Source organism: Schistocerca cancellata, chromosome 12 (assembly GCF_023864275.1).
Source record: "Schistocerca cancellata isolate TAMUIC-IGC-003103 chromosome 12, iqSchCanc2.1, whole genome shotgun sequence".
NCBI lineage: Eukaryota > Metazoa > Arthropoda > Insecta > Orthoptera > Acrididae > Schistocerca > Schistocerca cancellata.
In genome coordinates, this window is record NC_064637.1 from 159804968 (window position 1) to 159824456 (window position 19489).

At 44.2% G+C, this 19489-nt stretch overlaps 1 protein-coding gene and 1 non-coding gene across 2 annotated transcripts in view; one reads left to right on the forward strand and one right to left on the reverse strand.

The window, feature by feature from the left end:
• Positions 1-19095, reverse strand: part of LOC126109548 (uncharacterized) — a 358294-nt gene extending 339199 nt beyond the window's left edge. The window contains 1 exon segment of the mRNA XM_049914564.1: positions 17813-19095. Within this exon segment, the coding sequence (XP_049770521.1) occupies positions 17813-17912 (100 nt within the window). The 5' untranslated portion in view covers positions 17913-19095.
• Positions 2743-2817, forward strand: Trnaa-ugc (transfer RNA alanine (anticodon UGC)). The gene has a single exon. It is a non-coding gene; the product is annotated as a tRNA-Ala (tRNA).
• Positions 19096-19489: the final 394 nt, after the last annotated feature.

The window sequence follows — 19489 nt, forward strand, 5'->3', positions numbered from 1 at the left end:
AGATTAAAATTGTGTGCCGGACCGAGACTCGAACTCGGGACCTTTGCCAGGTTCGCAGGAGAGGTTCTGTAAAGTTTGGAAGGTAGGAGGTGAGTTACTGGCAGAAGTGAAGCTTTGAGGACGGGTCGTGAGTCGTGCTTGGGTAGCTCAGATGGCAGAGCACTTGCCCGCGGTAGACAAAGATCCCGAGTTCGAGTCACGGTCCGGCATACAGTTTTAATCTACCAGGAAATTTCATATCAGCGCACATTCCGCTGCAGAGTGAAAATCTCATTCTGGTACTATATTCAAGTTAAAACCGAAAAGGGGACGAAAATTAAATTAACGAATAATTTCTATTAGTATGTATCTACGGTATATACTACTACGTATCATCATGTGGTGTTCCTCTAGCAGAAGTTCACTATTCAAGCCATCGACAAGTCCAAAATCTGCTTCGCGGAATTCTCCGCACTTCGACAATCGCTAACAGCGTCACACAGCTTTGCACGCGCGTCCAGTTTCGTAAAGAAACTTGTGTGGCCTGCGAGCCGAACAAAGCCGACAACTTTCCGGCATGTTCCGCACCCACGAGAATCATCTAACTTTTGAGTCTATGGAACGAAAACTGAATCGCATCTAATCTATTCTGACGGCCGCTGAGAGCGCAAATCACGTTAGCCACCCCGTCCCGTGTGGTCTTTTCGTGAGGTCGGATATCCCGTCCGCGTCAACGTCGACGTCATCGTCAGCTTGCCCCGTCCCGTGTGAAGACGCCTTTACCAGGCACAGACGTAGGATCCAGCGGATGTGGACGTGTGCCGGCAGATAGGCGGCTAACGGAACCGCCGCCTCCTTATCAGATTTCCTCGCAGATAGGAGCGACCTCCCCACTTACAACGGCCGTGGTGAGGAAAGGCAAGAGGCCGCCTACATCTCCCTCTGCAGTCACAAGAGTGCCTCACGGTTTCGGTTTCCTATACAACACGACTCATTTCCATTGTTTACTTTTATCTGCCTAGTATTCTGTTAAATTCTATCTGCCCAGTATTCACGCTTCTTTTTCAATTTTTTTTTATTTTTACCCATTAAACACAGAGTGTTTCAGGAGGATTGTTCAATATCTTTATGAAGCCGTAGTATGGGCAAATTCGGGTCAAACACTCTATATAACACGGGTCAATTTTTTTTATAGGTAACAGAGATACGAGGGCAGTTCAATAAGTAATGCAACACATTTTTTTCTGAAACAGGGGTTGTTTTATTCAGCATTGAAATACATCAGGTTATTCCCCAATCTTTTAGCTACACAACACTATTTTTCAACGTAATCTCCATTCAATGCTACGGCCTTACGCCACCTTGAAATGAGGGCCTGTATGCCTGCACGGTACCATTCCACTGGTCGATGTCGGAGCCAACGTCGTACTGCATCAATAACTTCATCATCCGCGTAGTGCCTCCCACGGATTGCGTCCTTCATTGGGCCAAACATATGGAAATCCGACGGTGCGAGATCGGGGCTGTAGGGTGCATGAGGAAGAACAGTCCATTGAAGTTTTGTGAGCTCCTCTCGGGTGCGAAGACTTGTGTGAGGTCTTGCGTTGTCATGAAGAAGGAGAAGTTCGTTCAGATTTTTGTGCCTACGAACACGCTGAAGTCGTTTCTTCAATTTCTGAAGAGTAGCACAATACACTTCAGAGTTGATCGTTTGACCATGGGGAAGGACATCGAACGAGTGTGTTCGCACGCTCCGCCATTGCAAGAGTCACAGCTGTGCACGGCCGGCCCGCACGCGGGAGATCAGACAGTCTTTCTTGACCTTGCGGCGATGATGGCACACGCTTTGCCCAACGACTCACCGTGCTTTTGTCCACTGCCAGATCACCGTAGACATTCTGCAAGCGCCTATGAATATCTGAGATGCCCTGGTTTTCCGCCAAAAGATACTCGATCACTGCCCGTTGTTTGCAACGCACATCCGTTACAGACGCCGTTTTAACAGCTCCGTACAACGCTGCCACCTGTCGGAAGTCAATGAAACTATACGAGACGAAGCGGGAATGTTTGAAAATATTCCACAAGAAATTTCCGGTTTTTTCAACCAAAATTGGCCGAGAAAAAAAATGTGTTGCATTACTTATTGAACTGCCCTCGTACGTTTTCATTTCGCGTCATGGTACTCCAGTTGCTATAAATTTATTAACCGATTGCCCTTTTCGTTTTCACGTTGTGATGTTGAATTTCAGTTTACATAGCCGAGTCTTTCAATTGTGATCGTGATTTGTCGGGCAATTCTACTGTACCGTTTAAGCATGACGCACATATTTACAATCGCTGAGTGTACCGATATGCTATTTGCGCGTGCGTTTTGTAATGCAAACACTGCTGATTGTGCTGCTCGTATAGAACACAGATTACGATTTCCTAACCACAGAGTACCAGATACAGTAGTATTTGCTCGTGTCTTCACTAAACAACGTGAGACTAGCGCAGTGTCAAGAGGTCGTATTTCATACGAACGGGCAAATGAACAGAATGCGGATGCAGTAGGAAATTATATTCATTTGGTAGAATGCAGTCGTTCAACGAGGAAACGTATTGGTGTTCCGAATATCAGAATATGGCGGACATCATGTATGACGGCCTCTTTCCGTTTTATTTACAGCGGATTCAACATCTTGGAGGAAGGGATAAGTTGGGAATGCGGGTCTCACGGAAGGCGTGCCAGAGACAAGTCCTTCCAGTCGCACTATCCTCTGTGTCCTCGGTGGCTCAGATGGACAGAGCGTCTGCCATGCAAGCAGGAGACCCCGGGTTCGAGTCCTGGTTGGGACACACATTTTCAACTGTCCCCGTTAACTTATATCAACGCCTGCATGGTTCAAATGGCTCTGCTGAGCACTATGGGACTTAACACCTGAGGTCATCAGTCCCCTACAACTTAGAACTACTTAAACCTAACTAACCTAAGGACATATCACATATCCACGCCCGAGGCAGGATTCGAAACTGCGGCCGTAGCAGTCGCGCGGTTCCGGACTGAAGCGCCTAGAACCGCTCGGCCACCACGGCCGGCAGCCTGTATGCAGCTAGGGGTATTCATTTCATTGTAATATCATAAAGGTAGACGTTGGAATTTTGCCGTTGGTCCACTGCAAATGCCGACTATTCCCACTGATACTATTTACTGACGAAGCCACCTTCAATCGTGTTGATGCCAACACCACTCGTAGCTCACATCAGTGCTTCGAAGAAAACCCACATCGATTTGTGGGGAAGACACTTTCTTGAAAGTTTCTCTATAAATGTGTCGTGTGGTAACAGACGCAATCAAGTGACAGGGCCTGTTGCGTTACGTCATCGTCTCACAGGCCGTATTTATCTAGACTTTATTGGAAACGAGCTTCCAGTTCTATTGTCAGATTTTCCTTTGGTTTCAAGAATGGGTGCGTTCCTCCAGCGTATTGTAGTCCTCACGTAACATCATCTAGACCATACATTTCCTGCAAAGCAGACTGCCAGAAACGGTCACATTTGGTTGGTTGGAGGTAGCGGACCTAAACAGCGATGTCATGGCCCTTCGGATTAGGGAACAACAGTGCAGCAAATCGGCCGCGCCCTTTCAAAGTAAACCCTCCCCCCCGCCCCGCCCCCGGCAGTTGCTTGAAGCGATTTAGAGAAGTCACGGAAAACCTAAATCAGGATTACAGGACGCGGGTTTCAACCGTCGTCCTCCCGAATGCGAGTCCTGACCACTGCGCCACCTCGCTCGGTATGGTCACGTTTCTTGGTCAGAAGGGTTCTTCTATTTTACCCCTCTACTTTTTTTTTTGGAGATTGTTGAAAGCCGGAGTCTACAAAGAAAATGGCGCTGACGTCGACGATGCGCGAAGACTAACCTGCTCCCCACACTACCTTTCGCTGTACTTCCCGACTAGTGCAGCGCTCCATTGTGCAACACGGATTTACTACTGAAATTTCGGGACAGCACTTTTCACGTGGAGTCAGACAACATATTATTTCCGCCCACAACATGTCGCGTATTGACCACGAGGAGAAAATTCGAGAAATTAGAGCCAGTACAGAGGCTTACCAGCAATCGTTCTTCCCACGCACTATTCGTGAGTGGAAGAGGGTTGGAGGGATCAGATAGTGGTACCGAAAGTAACCTCCGCCACTCACCATTAGCTGGCTTGCAGAGTACGATATAGACGTAGAAGTACGACAGTGTTGGTGGATCTATTTATTGTAAGAGCGGCAGGCTGCCAGTGGAAACCGAAGAACAACCACCTGTACAAACATCTGTTGCTCACTACGCAGCACGCCTGCGCGAGAGTGAAGATAACGCAGCGAGTATGCTCAAGTAGACACACAGGCGATGCGTGGCGGGGACCGCGTTTCAGGGCAGCGTTAATACCGTGCGCCGTGGAAGTCTCGCCTCCAAATTACAAGGAACTGAATAACAATTTTGCAGTACGGTGGTTACGACAGCTGAAGTAGGAAAAGAAGTGGAAACTGTCACAACTGAAGCTGTCCAGCTACTTACGTCTCGAACATAAAATCACTGTAACTGTATCAATTCTGAATAAAATCTATATAAAAGAGGTAACGACGATCACTTTAGAAATTTTTGTTTATCTCCATTAACTGGAATGCGAGCCCTTTCAGGCTCATCTTGAGGTGAAATTTATATACTTTACTGGTAACGTGACACTGGGTTGTTGCCTGCGGCAGTGTGGGATGTACTGTTGATATACTGTTACTTAAAATCCGTCTTGATTGCAATTTTTTTATTATTATTCGTATGACCGGTTTCCGTTCATTCAGAGCCATCTTCAGATCTGATATTTCAGTTACAGGAGTAACCCGTCCAAATTCAGCAACTTTCACATGCTACGTCACATTATGTGACTTTCACATGCTACGTCACATATGTGACGTAGCATGTGAAAGTTGCTGAATTTGGACGGGTTACTCCTGTAACTGAAATATCAGATCTGAAGATGGTTCTGAATGAACCGAAACCGGTTATATGAATAATAATAAAAATATTGCAATCAAGACGGATTTTAAGTAACATAAAATCACTGATTGCTGTTATCCCATAAGACATTATGTCTGTTTTTGCAAACTGTTGATATACAACTGGAGGTTTCCATCTCCACCGGCTATCGGCCACAGCAGCGAGTACTGTTCCGTATAGGACTGGGGTACAAGTGTTTTTTTTTTTTTTTTTTGGCGAATTTTCGCTGATAGTTCCTTCCGAGTAGTTCCTGTAAGTGTCTGAAAGTCTTGTGAGAGCAAATGTCGGAAGCGTTTATACACAGCAGGGAAAGTGTGTGTGTGAGAGAGATACGAGAGATCACTCTACGCGAGATTTTTCCAGTCGTGGTTCTGTGCGCAAAGGAAGAATTTGGCGATGGAAGAGCGTCAGCTGTAGTTGCACTTTTAATTCTTTCAGTGTCAGAGAAGAAACGTGGACGACCGTGCTCATGTTGGATAAGAGAACGAAATAAGCGGCGGGATGGTTTTGGAGAATGCAAGAATTTCATTGCAGGGCTTGTGATGGAAAATCCACAAATCGAAATTTTACAAGAATGACAGCGACGGTGATGGAAGAAATACTCTTTGCTACTGGACCCAAAACTGCCATTCTAGATACTGCTATGCGTAAATCCCTTATTGTGGAACACAGATTGCTTTTGACACTTCTATTTCTAGCATGAGTTACGTTTATTCTCTTTCATATTTAGTAAAGTAACAGTTACGATGAAATAACATTACACCCATTTCACCTTGATACTCGTAAAAGTTCAAAAGTCAAATAGGGCGGATATCTGATAAATACTTCTGGACTTTCATTGACTTCTTCAACCCCCATCATATAATATAATCAATGAATACACCGTAATATAAAATTACAGATACTGCTGTATTACTTTACGTTAAATAGCAATTTTCTGATTTTCAAAACGATAACTTCCAAATATTACTTCACGTGTTTCTCTGCGTTAATTAATCTATTTATAAAAATCCCGTGTCTGATTCCTTGAACTGTGGATATTTTGGTAGATTTCACATGTGGAGGTGTTGCGCACTGTAGCCACTTCAGCCAACAAACTTTGCTTTGTATCTCAGCTCCTACAATACAGTAACTATAAATCCCATAACGCTGGCCATTCCCAGCACAATCTAATGAAATGCACAACTTTGACGCGAGTCCACATACTGGCAGCTTTCTTCATTACTTTTTTTTTGCCGACACATCGCTGACACTCACTCACAGTGCGTACCCATCGCAATAGCAGACTCAACTGTCCCGACAGTGCTGGTACATGTCTACAGAGCAGGAACTTCCAGCCATCATGTGGGTGGCCCGCTAGTATTTCATTCATATTTTCCATATTAAATTAGGGTTTGATAATTCTGTACAATAGTGTATGATGTTTTTACACTCCTGGAAATTGAAATAAGAACACCGTGAATTCATTGTCCCAGGTAGGGGAAACTTTATCGACACATTCCTGGGGTCAGATACATCACATGATCACACTGACAGAACCACAGGCACATAGACACAGGCAACAGAGCATGTACAATGCCGGCACTAGTACAGTGTATATCCACCTTTCGCAGCAATGCAGCCTGCTATTCTCCCATGGAGACGATCGTAGAGATGCTGGATGTAGTCCTGTGGAACGGCTTGCCATGCCATTTCCACCTGGCGCCTCAGTTGGACCAGCGTTCGTGCTGGACGTGCAGACCGCGTGAGAAGACGCTTCATCCAGTCCCAAACATGCTCAATGGGGGACAGATCCGCAGATCTTGCTGGCCAGGGTAGTTGACTTACACCTTCTAGAGCACGTTGGGTGGCACGGGATACATGCGGACGTGCATTGTCCTGTTGGAACAGCAAGTTCCCTTGCCGGTCTAGGAATGGTAGAACGATGGGTTCGATGACGGTTTGGATGTACCGTGCACTATTCAGTGTCCCCTCGACGATCACCAGTGGTGTACGGCCAGTGTAGGAGATCGCTCCCCACACCATGATGCCGGGTGTTGGCCCTGTGTGCCTCGGTCGTATGCAGTCCTGATTGTGGCGTTCACCTGCACGGCACCAAACACGCATACGACCATCATTGGCACCAAGGCAGAAGCGACTCTCATCGCTGAAGACGACACGTCTCCATTCGTCCCTCCATTCACGCCTGTCGCGACACCACTGGAGGCGGGCTGCACGATGTTGGGGCGTGAGCGGAAGACGGCCTAACGGTGTGCGGGACCGTAGCCCAGCTTCATGGAGACGGTTGCGAATGGTCCTCGCCGATACCCCAGGAGCAACAGTGTCCCTAATTTGCTGGGAAGTGGCGGTGCGGTCCCCTACGGCACTGCGTAGGATCCTACGGTCTTGGCGTGCATCCGTGCGTCGCTGCGGTCCGGTCCCAGGTCGACGGGCACGTGCACCTTCCGCCGACCACTGGCGACAACATCGATGTACTGTGGAGACCTCACGCCCCACGTGTTGAGCAATTCGGCGGTACGTCCACCCGGCCTCCCGCATGCCCACTATACGCCCTCGCTCAAAGTCCGTCAACTGCACATACGGTTCACGTCCACGCTGTCGCGGCATGCTACCAGTGTTAAAGACTGCGATGGAGCTCCGTATGCCACGGCAAACTGGCTGACACTGACGGCGGCGGTGCACAAATGCTGCGCAGCTAGCGCCATTCGACGGCCAACACCGCGGTTCCTGGTGTGTCCGCTGTGCCGTGCGTGTGATCATTGCTTGTACAGCCCTCTCGCAGTGTCCGGAGCAAGTATGGTGGGTCTGACACACCGGTGTCAATGTGTTCTTTTTTCCATTTCCAGGAGTGTATGTTATTTGCTGCGTTGTATTGTTTAGATCCAGAACTTTCGGAATGTGCGAACTGTTCAACCTGTTAATTGACAGGGGTGTCCAACCCGCGACCCGTATGCAGACCAAAACAGCTATCAATGCGGCCCAAGTAGTGAGAAACTATCGCACAATCTGAAAGGCCTCTGTTGGATTCCTTTCATGTTAATTTCTTAAATCTGTTGTCATTCACGGCATAAATTCCTCTGCTAAATTTACTGTGGTGTTGCTGACTATCTGGGAGGAGACTGAGTAGTGGAACGTGTTACTTCTACTCGTAAACAAGAACAGTCTGTCCGTGGCGAGCGTCTGAAGTGGTAAGATCTCCGGCTAAGCGCGTGTCTGCTAAGTCCGTAGACAATGGATTTCTTAAGTTCAGCCTAACTGAAAATTTAATCACCTTTATTTCAGGTTTAGCTCTAAAATATCTAATGTTATCTTAAATTGCAACGCAGTGTAATTCGCGTGTGAAGTTCAGAATATCTTCCGGTAGTTGCTTTGTCAGTACTTTGTGAGTAAATTGGAACCAAGTGTTGATGAGTAACTCTAAGTTCGTCAATGTTAAATGCGAATGTTCGTGAGATTATAACGCCTCGTCTTGACAATATTTTTCAATATAACAACTTTTCTTTATGTTCAACCCCCGTGGGGTGTACTTTGTGAGACCAGTACCACGTGCTTATACAATTGTTTGACCCATCAGGTTAATAGTAAGACGATAGTAACCAGTTCGAGGTTCTTCTTTTGTAAATTGCTTTTCGATCTAATTTATTTTAATTATCAAAATTATTGTGGAGTTGCACTCTGTGTGTAAACCAAGTCGACCACGTGAAGCATGTGGTGTAAGCATCAAAGTAGCCCTCAGCTATTCTTTTCGGGAAGATTTCACAGATAGTTAGTGTGAATTTAGTATACCAATGTGTGGTAATTTCATGACGGACAGGACTGCGCTACGAACGTAATTTCTTTGGGTGAAAATTGAATCGGTTGGTTGTGGTTAATTTCCTCTTGCATATGTTTCAACGTTCTTTGTGTGTTATTTTATGAATGCAGTGTTGTATGCAGTCTCCCAATCTTGGCTCCATATTTGATGTGTTCCGTAAGATTACAAACTCACATTTTCCACAATCCTAAATAACGCACCAGTTTAGTTAGGAATCAAATTTAATATGCTGAAATTTCAATGATCAATGTTAAAATAAATTTCCAAATATAAACTGATTTATTTCTTTTTATTTAAATTCTCTTTTATATATATATATATCACCGGTTGTCGTATGACTATTAAAAGATTATAATTAATGTTAGTCTGGTTGGGAATTTGGTAAGCTAGACTGTATACCTGGTGAAACAGTTGCGCAGTAATGCAAGGTTAACTTCCCCACACAGCTCACAGCTTTTAACCCGCTTTTATTGGCTATCAGTACCGCTTTCATAGCAAATTAAAGCAACAACGTTACAAATCTGTGAAATAAAAAAAAAAATTCGTTTCTGTAAAGTTACGATAAAATCAATATTTAATATTCTCTCATTGGCCCATTCCGTATTTTTCTCCCCCCCCCCCCCCTCTCTCGGCGCTTATTCTTGGGGTTAAGTATGTCATGTGCTGCTCCAAAACACTCACCTTTTTCCACTGTGTGTCAGATAAGTCAAAAGGTTGGATACCCTCAGTTTAGGAGGTAAACCGGGCGATTTCTTCGCTCAGAAACGTACCACGGCCACGTATTATGGCTCAAAGCATGTAATTTCGTGGGTAGTTGCATTTAATCTGCGCGTGAGAACGGCAGAATTTATTACCAATATGAGGTAGTGTACAAACTGTGAAATACGGCACAAATCTGGGACGCAAATGGCCATTCAGCACTATGCGAGTGCTCTCACCTCTGCCGAAAAAGCTGGCGTAGTTTTCCTCGCCTGTGAGCTACGGCGAGCAGCTTTCGAGAGACGTAGGCTGCCGCCTCCATGAGGGGTCGAACTTTACGCGACGAGTTTTATTCGCAAAAGCCCTCCCAGATTGGAAGACCCTCACTTGTACACCTAGCTCACAGTGGGCGTTACCAGGTGTAATATGAAAGCTGTAGTGGTGGAGCTCATTCTGTATGCTGTCAGTTTCCTGGTGACAGTGTATCTAGCGGACTGGAAACCTCAGACGCCTGATTCTTTAAAGAATCGAACTCCCATTTACAAAACGGTTTCAGTCGTCTGATTACAACTGAGTTAATGAGTAAAATATTTGACCTTAAGCATGTCAAATCTTTGCAGTTGAAGAAGCAAAACCGCATTTGTGCTGGTTTCATTAGTATCAGATTAGTTACACACAGAATAATGAAACACTCAAGACCAAGACTGGATGAATACAGTCTGGGAAATCTGCGCCCCGTTTTACGAAAAACGTGTTTTCCCTGCTTCTCAATGTTTATGACGTCATATCTTCTGAAGTGTGTGTCGTACGATGACATAATTTTGTAGGTACATTCACTGTCGTTCGAGTACGATGATGTAATTCCGCAGGTACAGTCAGTGGCGTATGTGGATACTGTCTGCAAAGTGTGTTGCGAATAAAATTAGTGGTAAAGAAGTAATAAATTAAAACGTCACGTGTGATGCTGAAGCTTTACTGCACGAACAGCGAAAATTTAGCCAGTGATAAACTTTTTCCTTTAATCATTTTGTGGTACGTGTCAGGGAGAAAGAGTTTCGTAAAAGTTTGGAATTATGGTTCAAAGTTTGGTGGGAATAGGTAGGTGCTCTCAATTGTCCATTATTGCTTGAATGTAACCTGGGAAATTCGTGCGCGGAGAGTTACTCTACCTTATGACATATACATAATTCCTAGGTGTATAAGTTGTCTTACTGTGTAAAGACTCTAAGGTAATAGTATAGCTCTTCATGGGTAGATTAAGACGGCATTTCAAATTTTTGAAATTCAGTCGATAGATATATGTAATACTGAAAATCACATTTATGTTGCTCCTGGGTTCGTTGGACAGGCAACCTATGAATGGCACCGTGTCCTGACCAGCTACGTAACTGGAAGGTGTCAGTTGGATATCAACACCAACACCGTCCACACTGACGCAAGTCAGTATCACGCCGAGCACAAGTACCCAAGTTCCGCATGCTCCACATGAAGGTGGCACTGAAACGGTTTGAAAACTATAGTTTAGAAACAAACAAACAGTGCGTAAGAAACCGTTCCCTGTTATCTGTATTTCTATTCAATAAAATAATTACTCATCGTAACCAGAACCTGGTGGAAACTGCGCACCGCTCAGAACGTAGAGATAATTAGAGCGCTACAAAAGGGCACTTAAAAAGAGTGCATGGTTGAAAAGAGAAACCTTGAGATAGCGATTCCACAAAGTGATAACACGTAACGTAACAGATACGACTGACCTCTATTGCGAGCGGCGACCAAACTTCTGTCACGAAGATTATCTTGCACATTCAAGGCTCTGAGTAATGATAAATGCATTCCACCGACGTTCGGTGATTAGCTGATCCATCACGCGTTTATAACACTCGTCGCCTTGCGGTAGCGTTTTCGCTACCCGCGCACGGGGTCCCGGGTTCGAATCCCGATGGGGTCAGGGATTTTCTCTACCTCGTGATGACTGGGTGTTGTGTGTTATTCATCATTGACTCGCAAGTCGCCGAAGTGGCGTCAACTAAAAAGGACTTGCAATACGGCGAACTTCCCCCTATGGGGCCTCCCGGCCAACAATGCCATACGATCATTTTTTTTTTCATTTCATCATCATCATCATCATCATCATCATCATCATCATCATCAACAATTACATCATCATCATCATCATCAACAATTACATCATCATCATCATCAACAATTACATCATCATCATCATCAACAACAATTACATCATCATCATCATCATCATCATCATCATCATCATCATCATCATCAACACGCTCCATTGCACGGACCAATACTACATTTGTTTACTGAATTACGACTTTTGTAGTAGATACGAAAAAAAGATATTTCACATAATGCACGATTCTCTTACAGTATAATGGTTTCCCTTTCTGCCTTAAAATTAATGTACAGTTTGTTTTGCAATTTGTGACTGAAACTTCTCCATTTGAAAGACTATTAGATTACAAAATTCATACAAGTCCTTTAAAAATAGCTGTCCCAGTTCACTCTTGCTGCTTGCCCAGTTTCCGTCTTTCATCACACGCTTGAGTAATATGTTTCTCGGCTTGTCCAAGTCACTGCATTCCAGCAGCACGTGCCCCCCACACTGCGGTTGCCTGCAGTATGCGGACACGTGGCGTCGTCGGTCATTCTGTCTCGATGGCAGCAAATGTCTTCCGTGCACCGTTAACGTCGCTGTGAAACCAGGGGAGATCGGTAATCTGATCGCCAGTCTTCGGTGCACCACTTGAAAATATTCTTTTGTAATGATTCCTTTCGTATAAGGGTCGATCAAAAAATTTCCGATTGAGGGCTTTGCTGCAGCGTATACGCAACAAAGCGCGACTCCGATGAGGGTATATAAGCACCGACATGAAGGCAAGGGGATCGGTGTGGCATTCGCCTCTCCCCGAAGTGCGTGCTGGTGACTGTATTACCAAATGTGTCGTACCAACGTGCTGTTATTCCTTTCTTGGCTTCTGACTGGTAGACATCAATCGGAGAATGAAGAATGTGTGTGTGTGCGCGGCAGTGGTGTCATCTGTCGTGCGATGACGTTCAAGCGCCATCCATCTGCTGGAAATGTGATGTTGACCCAGTTCTTCGACTACCGGAGCCCTTTGCTTATTGCTTTCAAGGAACCTGGCGTCTGCATCCCTAGAGAACGGCGCCTGTCCGATTATCACGCTTTCGGTCACTTAGAAGAGGTCTTGCAGGGTCGAAGATTGCTGTCTGACGAGGACGTGCAACAGACAGTTGCGGACTCGTTCCCACATCACGACACGGGTGTTTCACCAAACGGGCATCTTGAAACTGGTGCGTCGGTGTGACTGGTCGTCCCAGTGCCCGATTGGCATACTGATTGTCGACTGTACGGCCATCGAAGGGAAACTTTTCGATCGTCCCTTATAGATTGTTGCCATCCCCTCTCCTACTCTTCGAGAGTTACATTTCGTAAAATTTGTTTCGCATAAGTTTTGGGACGTTTGATATCGCTAACATGGGCACATTCCCAAGTGTCAATAAACGATCTTGATGGAATTTGGAAGGTGTGCAATAAGTATTTTTTTCCATTACGTAATTAAACGGCTACACAGGATAATTGAAATGGCGTGGGAGTCGGGACAGGTTCCATCAGACTGGACGAAAGCAGTAATCACACCAATCTTTAAACATGGAAACAGAAAAGTTTGTAACAACTACAGAGGTATCTCTTTAATCAGCGTTGTGGGTAAAATCTTCTCTGGTATTGTTGAAAGGAAAGTACGAGTATTAGTTGAGGACAAATTGGATGAAAATCAGTGTGGGTTTAGGCCTCTTAGAGGTTGTCAGGACCAGGTCTTTAGCTTATGGCAAATAAAGGAGAAGTGTAATGAGTGGAACAGGGAATTGTATCTATGCTTTATAGATCTAGAAAAGGCATATGACCGGGTTCCTAGGAGGAAGTTATTGTCTGTTCTACGAGATTATGGAATAGGAGGCAAACTTTTGCAAGTAATTAGAGGTCTTTACATAGATAGTCAGGCAGCAGTTAGAGTTGACGGTAAATTGAGTTCGTGGTTCAGAGCACTTTCAGGGTTAAGACAGGACTGCAACCTGTCTCCACTGTTGTTCATATTATTTACGGATCATATGTTGAAAACAGTAGACTGGCTGGGTGAGATTAAGATATGTGAACACAAAATAAGCAGTCTCGTATATGCGGATGACTTAGTTGTGACGGCAGATTCGATTGAAAGTTTGCAAAGTAATATTTCAGAGCTAGATCAGAAATGTAAGGACTGTGGTATGAAGATTAGCTTCTCCAAACCGAAAGTAATGTCAAGGGAAAGAGATATAAACGGATTGAGTGCCAAATAGGAGGAACAAAGTTAGAACAGGTGGACGGTTTCAAGTACTTGGGGAGCATATTCTCACAGGATGACAACATAGTGAAAGAACTGGAAGCGAGGTGTAGCAAAGCTAATGCAGTGAGCGCTCAGCTACGATCTACTCTCTTCTGCAAGAAGGAAGTCAGTACCAAGACAAAGTTACCTGTGCACCGTTCAATCTTTCGACAAACTTTGTTGTATGGGAGCGAAAGCTGGGTGGATTCAGGTTACCTTATCAACAAGGTTGAGGTTACGGATATGAAAGTAGCTAGGATGATTGCAGGTACTAGTAGATGGGAACAATGGCAGGAGGGTGTCCACAATGACGAAATCAAAAAAAAATTGGCGAACAGGCTTAGATGGTGGGGTCATGTTACACGCATGGGAGAAGCAAGGTTACCCAAGAGACTCATGGGTTCAGCAGTAGAGGGTAGGAGGGGTCGGGGCAGACCAAGGAGAAGGTACCTGGAGTCGGTTAAGAATGATTTTGAAGTAATAGGTTTAACGTCAGAAGAGGCACCAATGTTAGCACTGAGTAGGAGATCATGGAGGAATTTTATAAGGGGGACTATGCTCCAGACTGAACGCTGAAAGGCATAATCTACATCTACATCTACATCCATACTCCGCAAGCCACCTGACGGTGTGTGGCGGAGGGAACCTTCAGTACCTCTATCGGTTCTCCCTTCTATTCCAGTCTCGTATTGTTCGTGGAAAGAAGGATTGTCGGTATGCCTCTGTGTGGTCTCTACTCTCTCTCATTTTATCCTCATGATCTCTTCGCGAGATATACGTAGGAGGGAGCAATATACTGCTTGACTCTTCGGTGAAGGTATGTTCTCGAAACTTTGACAAAAGCCCGTACCGAACAATCAGTCTTAAATGATGATGATGATGATGATGATCATGATGTAATTTTCAATTATGTAGTTTTTGACTGTGCGCAGTTTCACTTTCAAGCCATAAAACACCCTGAAATGTAATCTGGTATTTTAATTTTACAGGGAACATCTTCGAAAGAACGATACGTAAAAATTTTTTTCCTATAAAATTTGACACGTAATTAATGTTCTTGAAAACCGAACAATTAACTTTTGTTATAATTTGAAGTAATAACCCACTACCAAAGGGCTCCACGGAGCAGCTACAGCCATGGACGTGTACAGCTTCCGATGTTGGAAGACATTTGTGTTCAAAAATGTTCAGGTGTGTGTGAAATCTTATGGGATTTAACTGTTAAGGTCAGCAGTCCCTAAGCTTACACACTACGTAACCTAAAGTATCCTAATGACAAACACACACACCCACCCATGCCCGAGGCTAGGACTCGAACCTCCGCTGGGACCAGCTGCACAGTCCATGACAGACATTTGTGAGAAGACTTCAAACGATGTAATCAAGTTGCAGGCACTGATGTATAATCGGTTCTCTTCGAAAAGGCTTGCCAATGTAGTGAAATATGCGTGATAGAAATCAGGATATTTAGCGTATCACCCGCGACAATTTAAAATCCAGTTGAATTTTGTTTTATATTGGCTTGTTTGTGGGTATATTATATGAAGAAATTTTGTTCATTTTATGTGCATAGTGTAAGCATTTCCTTACAGATTATCATATATTGTAATTATTCTCTATCACAATAACGGGTTACTTACTACTTTCAACTAACAAAATACATCTACGTGGAACGGTAAACAAAAAAAAAAACCATGAACATAAAATATAAAGTAACAAAAACATAAAACAAAAGTAAATTAAATAACTAGATTAGTAATGGATATTTTGATATTTTTATCAGGTATGTTGAAAATACTCTGACAGCACACTGTATTTTCCAAAAATAGTGTTTCAGAAACCAGCTTTATTACACAGACGATAAATAGACAAGAACAGAATAGAAGCTTTCGAAATGTGGTGCTACAGAAGAATGTTGAAGATAAGATGGGTAGATCACGTAACTAATGAGGTGGTACTGAATAGAACTAGGGAAAATAGGAATTTGTGGCACAACTTGAACTAGAAGAAGGGATCGGTTGGTAGGAAATGTTCTGAGGCATCAAGGGATCACCAATTTAATATTGGAGGGAAGCGTGGAGGGTAAAAATCGTAGAGGGAGACCAAGAGATGAATACACTAAACAGATTCAGAAGGATGTAGGTTGTAGTAGGTACTGGGAGATGATGAAGCTTACACAGGATACAGTAGCATAGACAGCTGCATCAAACCAGTCTCTGGACTGAAGACCACAACAACATATCTACAACACAGACATAAATAGTTTAGAAAAGGGTAACAGTACCAAAGTCATGCTCAAGTTAGCTACTTTTCCTCAATATATTATTCACACTATCATTACAAATAACTTCGTGATTGGTATTTCGACACTTGATTAAAGTCAAATTTGCAATCAGAGTCGAACGAAAGGAGGAAAAAACAGTACATGGTCCCAGTCGCACGCTGCCTAACTAATGGCTTTCAGGGGCAGCAAAAATTTAATGTTCAATATTTCACACTATTACTGACCGAATTTAAACTTTTAAAATGCTGTCTTAATCTACTCATTAATAGCTATAATGTCATGTTAGAATTTTACCACAGTAAGACAAGTATTAGATTAAGTGACTGTGTGTGTGTGTGTGTGTGTGTGTGTGTGTGTGTGTGTGTGTGTGTGGAAGCAATGTAACTCACTGTGTGCACATTACCCAACACTGTATTCATGAAGTATTTGGGAACGAGAGCACTTAGCGACTTTCGACAAATTTCACACTTTTCTTGTGACTGCTTCCACAAAATGACGAAATGAAAAAAAAGTTTATCGCTTACTACATTTTGGCTGTTTGTGCAATAAAGCTTCAGCATTCAACATGGCCTTTTAATTTGTTACTTCTTTACTACTAACTCAACTCGCAACACATTTTGCAGACAGTATCCAAAAATACCACTGAATGTACGAGCAAAATTATGTCATTGTACGACACACAGTTCACGAAATATGATGTCAAATAGTGATACGTATGAAGAACTAGCTTCCGCTACGATGTTCTATAGTTTAAACAGTCAGCAGTGTGTGGGTTACTTCAATTAACTGCCTCAACTGTCACCTCTTACTGAAATATTGTAATTATTACTTCATAATTTTTTTGGTTGTTTCATAACTTCGAAACAGTGTCGTAAGACTAGAAAATGCAGTTCCCGAAAACGGGTTGGAACCGATACCTAGTACGGCAGTGTAAAATTTAGCGCTGTAAAATGCAGAGAAAAAGTGTTTTATCTTATGTAATAAAGACTAAGGTATTTGAGAATCATCGGACAATGTTTGAAGTACACAATACAAAAAAGTAGACGCAGAATCTATAATACCATAGAATCATCGAAAGGTTTTAACTGAAATGGGAGGAGACCACTGCAGTGAATCTCAAATGCGAAGTGACAAACGCGTCATTGTTGACCGCACGAACAGTGACGCTGCTAAGATGGCCGCCGCGTGATCTGGCGTCGCTTCGAGCATTTCTCATTGCCGAGAAACGTTTCTGACGCTGCGATGGGCGTTGGTCGCGCGGTTCCAAATATACGAGGGCAGAGCAACAACCCCTCTGCTCTAAACTTAGCAGTTAGCAGGCAGCACTAGACAAAGAGCTGCAGTGTGTGTGTGTGTGTGTGTGTGTGTGTGTGTGTTTGTGTGTGCGCACGTGGAAAGCGTGGAGGGTAATAAATTTGAAGGCAAAAAAAAGTAAACACACGGAGAGTGCAGAAAAAAGGTCAACAAAGCAACATTTTATAAATAAACAGGAAACCCTCAGAGCAGGGCTTGGAAGTGACGGTCTTTCTCATTGGTGCAGCTTTCAGAAAGGTCGCACGTGATTGGATCAGCGGCAATAGAATGGCGGTCGCCAGCGAATGGCTTACCTCGTAGCATCCGGCGCTTGCTTCTTCTGCGTTTCGGCTTGAGAGGGCCGCTGGAAAAGTCCAGGATCTTGATCATAATGCACATGAAGACTACCAGCATGGTTGATGATGCTTTGTTACGTATATATAAGCTCTGAACTCTCTCTCAGCTTACAAGTTCTCTAAAAGATATCTATCTCAGATGCGCAACAACGCGTCTATTACTATTTAAAATTACGTATACTGTTTGTACTCGTACAGTGTTCACAAACCAAGTTTTGAAAGACTTCTTTGCTTCACCAACTCTCTCCCCAATGTCTTGATTCACAAGTATATCACAAACGATCACTTAATAGCTACGGACGCAGTTTCTTCGAATACAACACAGTCTCGTCACAACGCACAGCCTTATGATTCGCAACAACAAAAGTTCCAACAATAAACGAAAGTACGAAGATGACGCCTGTCACAATGTCCTGTACAACTACACGAAAATGGACGGTGGCTCACGCCAAGAACAGTAATTGCACAGTGCTAATAAAAAGTCAGTCTGGAAGCGGTCCCGCAACAAACACGAACCAACTTGTGCAATAACTATATAAAAGCCAAATGCTCCTCTAAAATTAGACAGTAAGAATCTTAATTCGATAAAAAAGTCTCTCGACAGTTCATATGCAAAAAATGCCAGCGCCTATCGCAAATAAAATGTAAGTACTGTTCCACAAATATAATGTTTATAGGAATAAAATAGATTTTTTTTCTTTTTTGTACACTGATTAAAATAAGTTATCACAGACTGTATCACAGTTTCGCCTTGCGCATTTGTACTACTTTTGTTCTAAATCACAACGACAGTCGCACACTGTTTATTTGTAAATAGTTTTCTAAAGTAATGTCTTTCAGCAAAGGCAAAAAGAGTTTATATAAAAATACTGGTGTAAATCGGTAACAGTCTGAAAAGCTCTAGCGAAGACACGTGCTGAAATGCTAGCCAGACGAGTGGGTTGTCAGCTCCTGCTGACAGCCGTACAGCGCGCTAGGACACACGCCGTAGACCGGCGGAGAAGAGCGTTTCCCGCGAAAAATGAAATCGAAAACTGGACGCCGCTCCGGAGATGCGAAGGCAGTCCGCGCAGGCGGCGAACGCAGCGTTTGCTCGCTTCTTCTTTCAGTCGGTGTGCAGCCTGCGGAAGGACCCGAAAGCTGCGCGGGAGGGTACGGCGGTGAGCTGTGCTATACCCTCCTACGGGAGTTCATCACATCGCGAGTCGAACGCAGCTCGTAACCGAAAAACAATGCACTCCAGAGCGCGGCGCACACCAGACTGGCCCGCGCGCGCTGCCCAGGATGCTGGTTCGTCTTCTCCGGCCGTCCTCTTTGCCCGCGGAACGTCACACGCCGTCTGTTGGGAGAGCGGCCGGCGTGGAGGGGGGATAAGCGGAGACGAGGACCAGAGCGGAGAGGAGAAGAACTGGACCGCGAGGGCAAAGAGGACGGGCGGATAAGCAGCGGGAAGGCGGGAATCTAAAAATAGGCGCGCCGCCCGCGTGGAACTGCCTCAAAACTAGACTGAATCACCACATTACAGTTACGGCACTCCCTGGTACAGCGACCAATATTTCATCACGGTTTTAAGAGGGATGACGAACAACCGACCACGATTTTAATGGAGGTTGAAGGGAGATTTAGGCGCCTTAA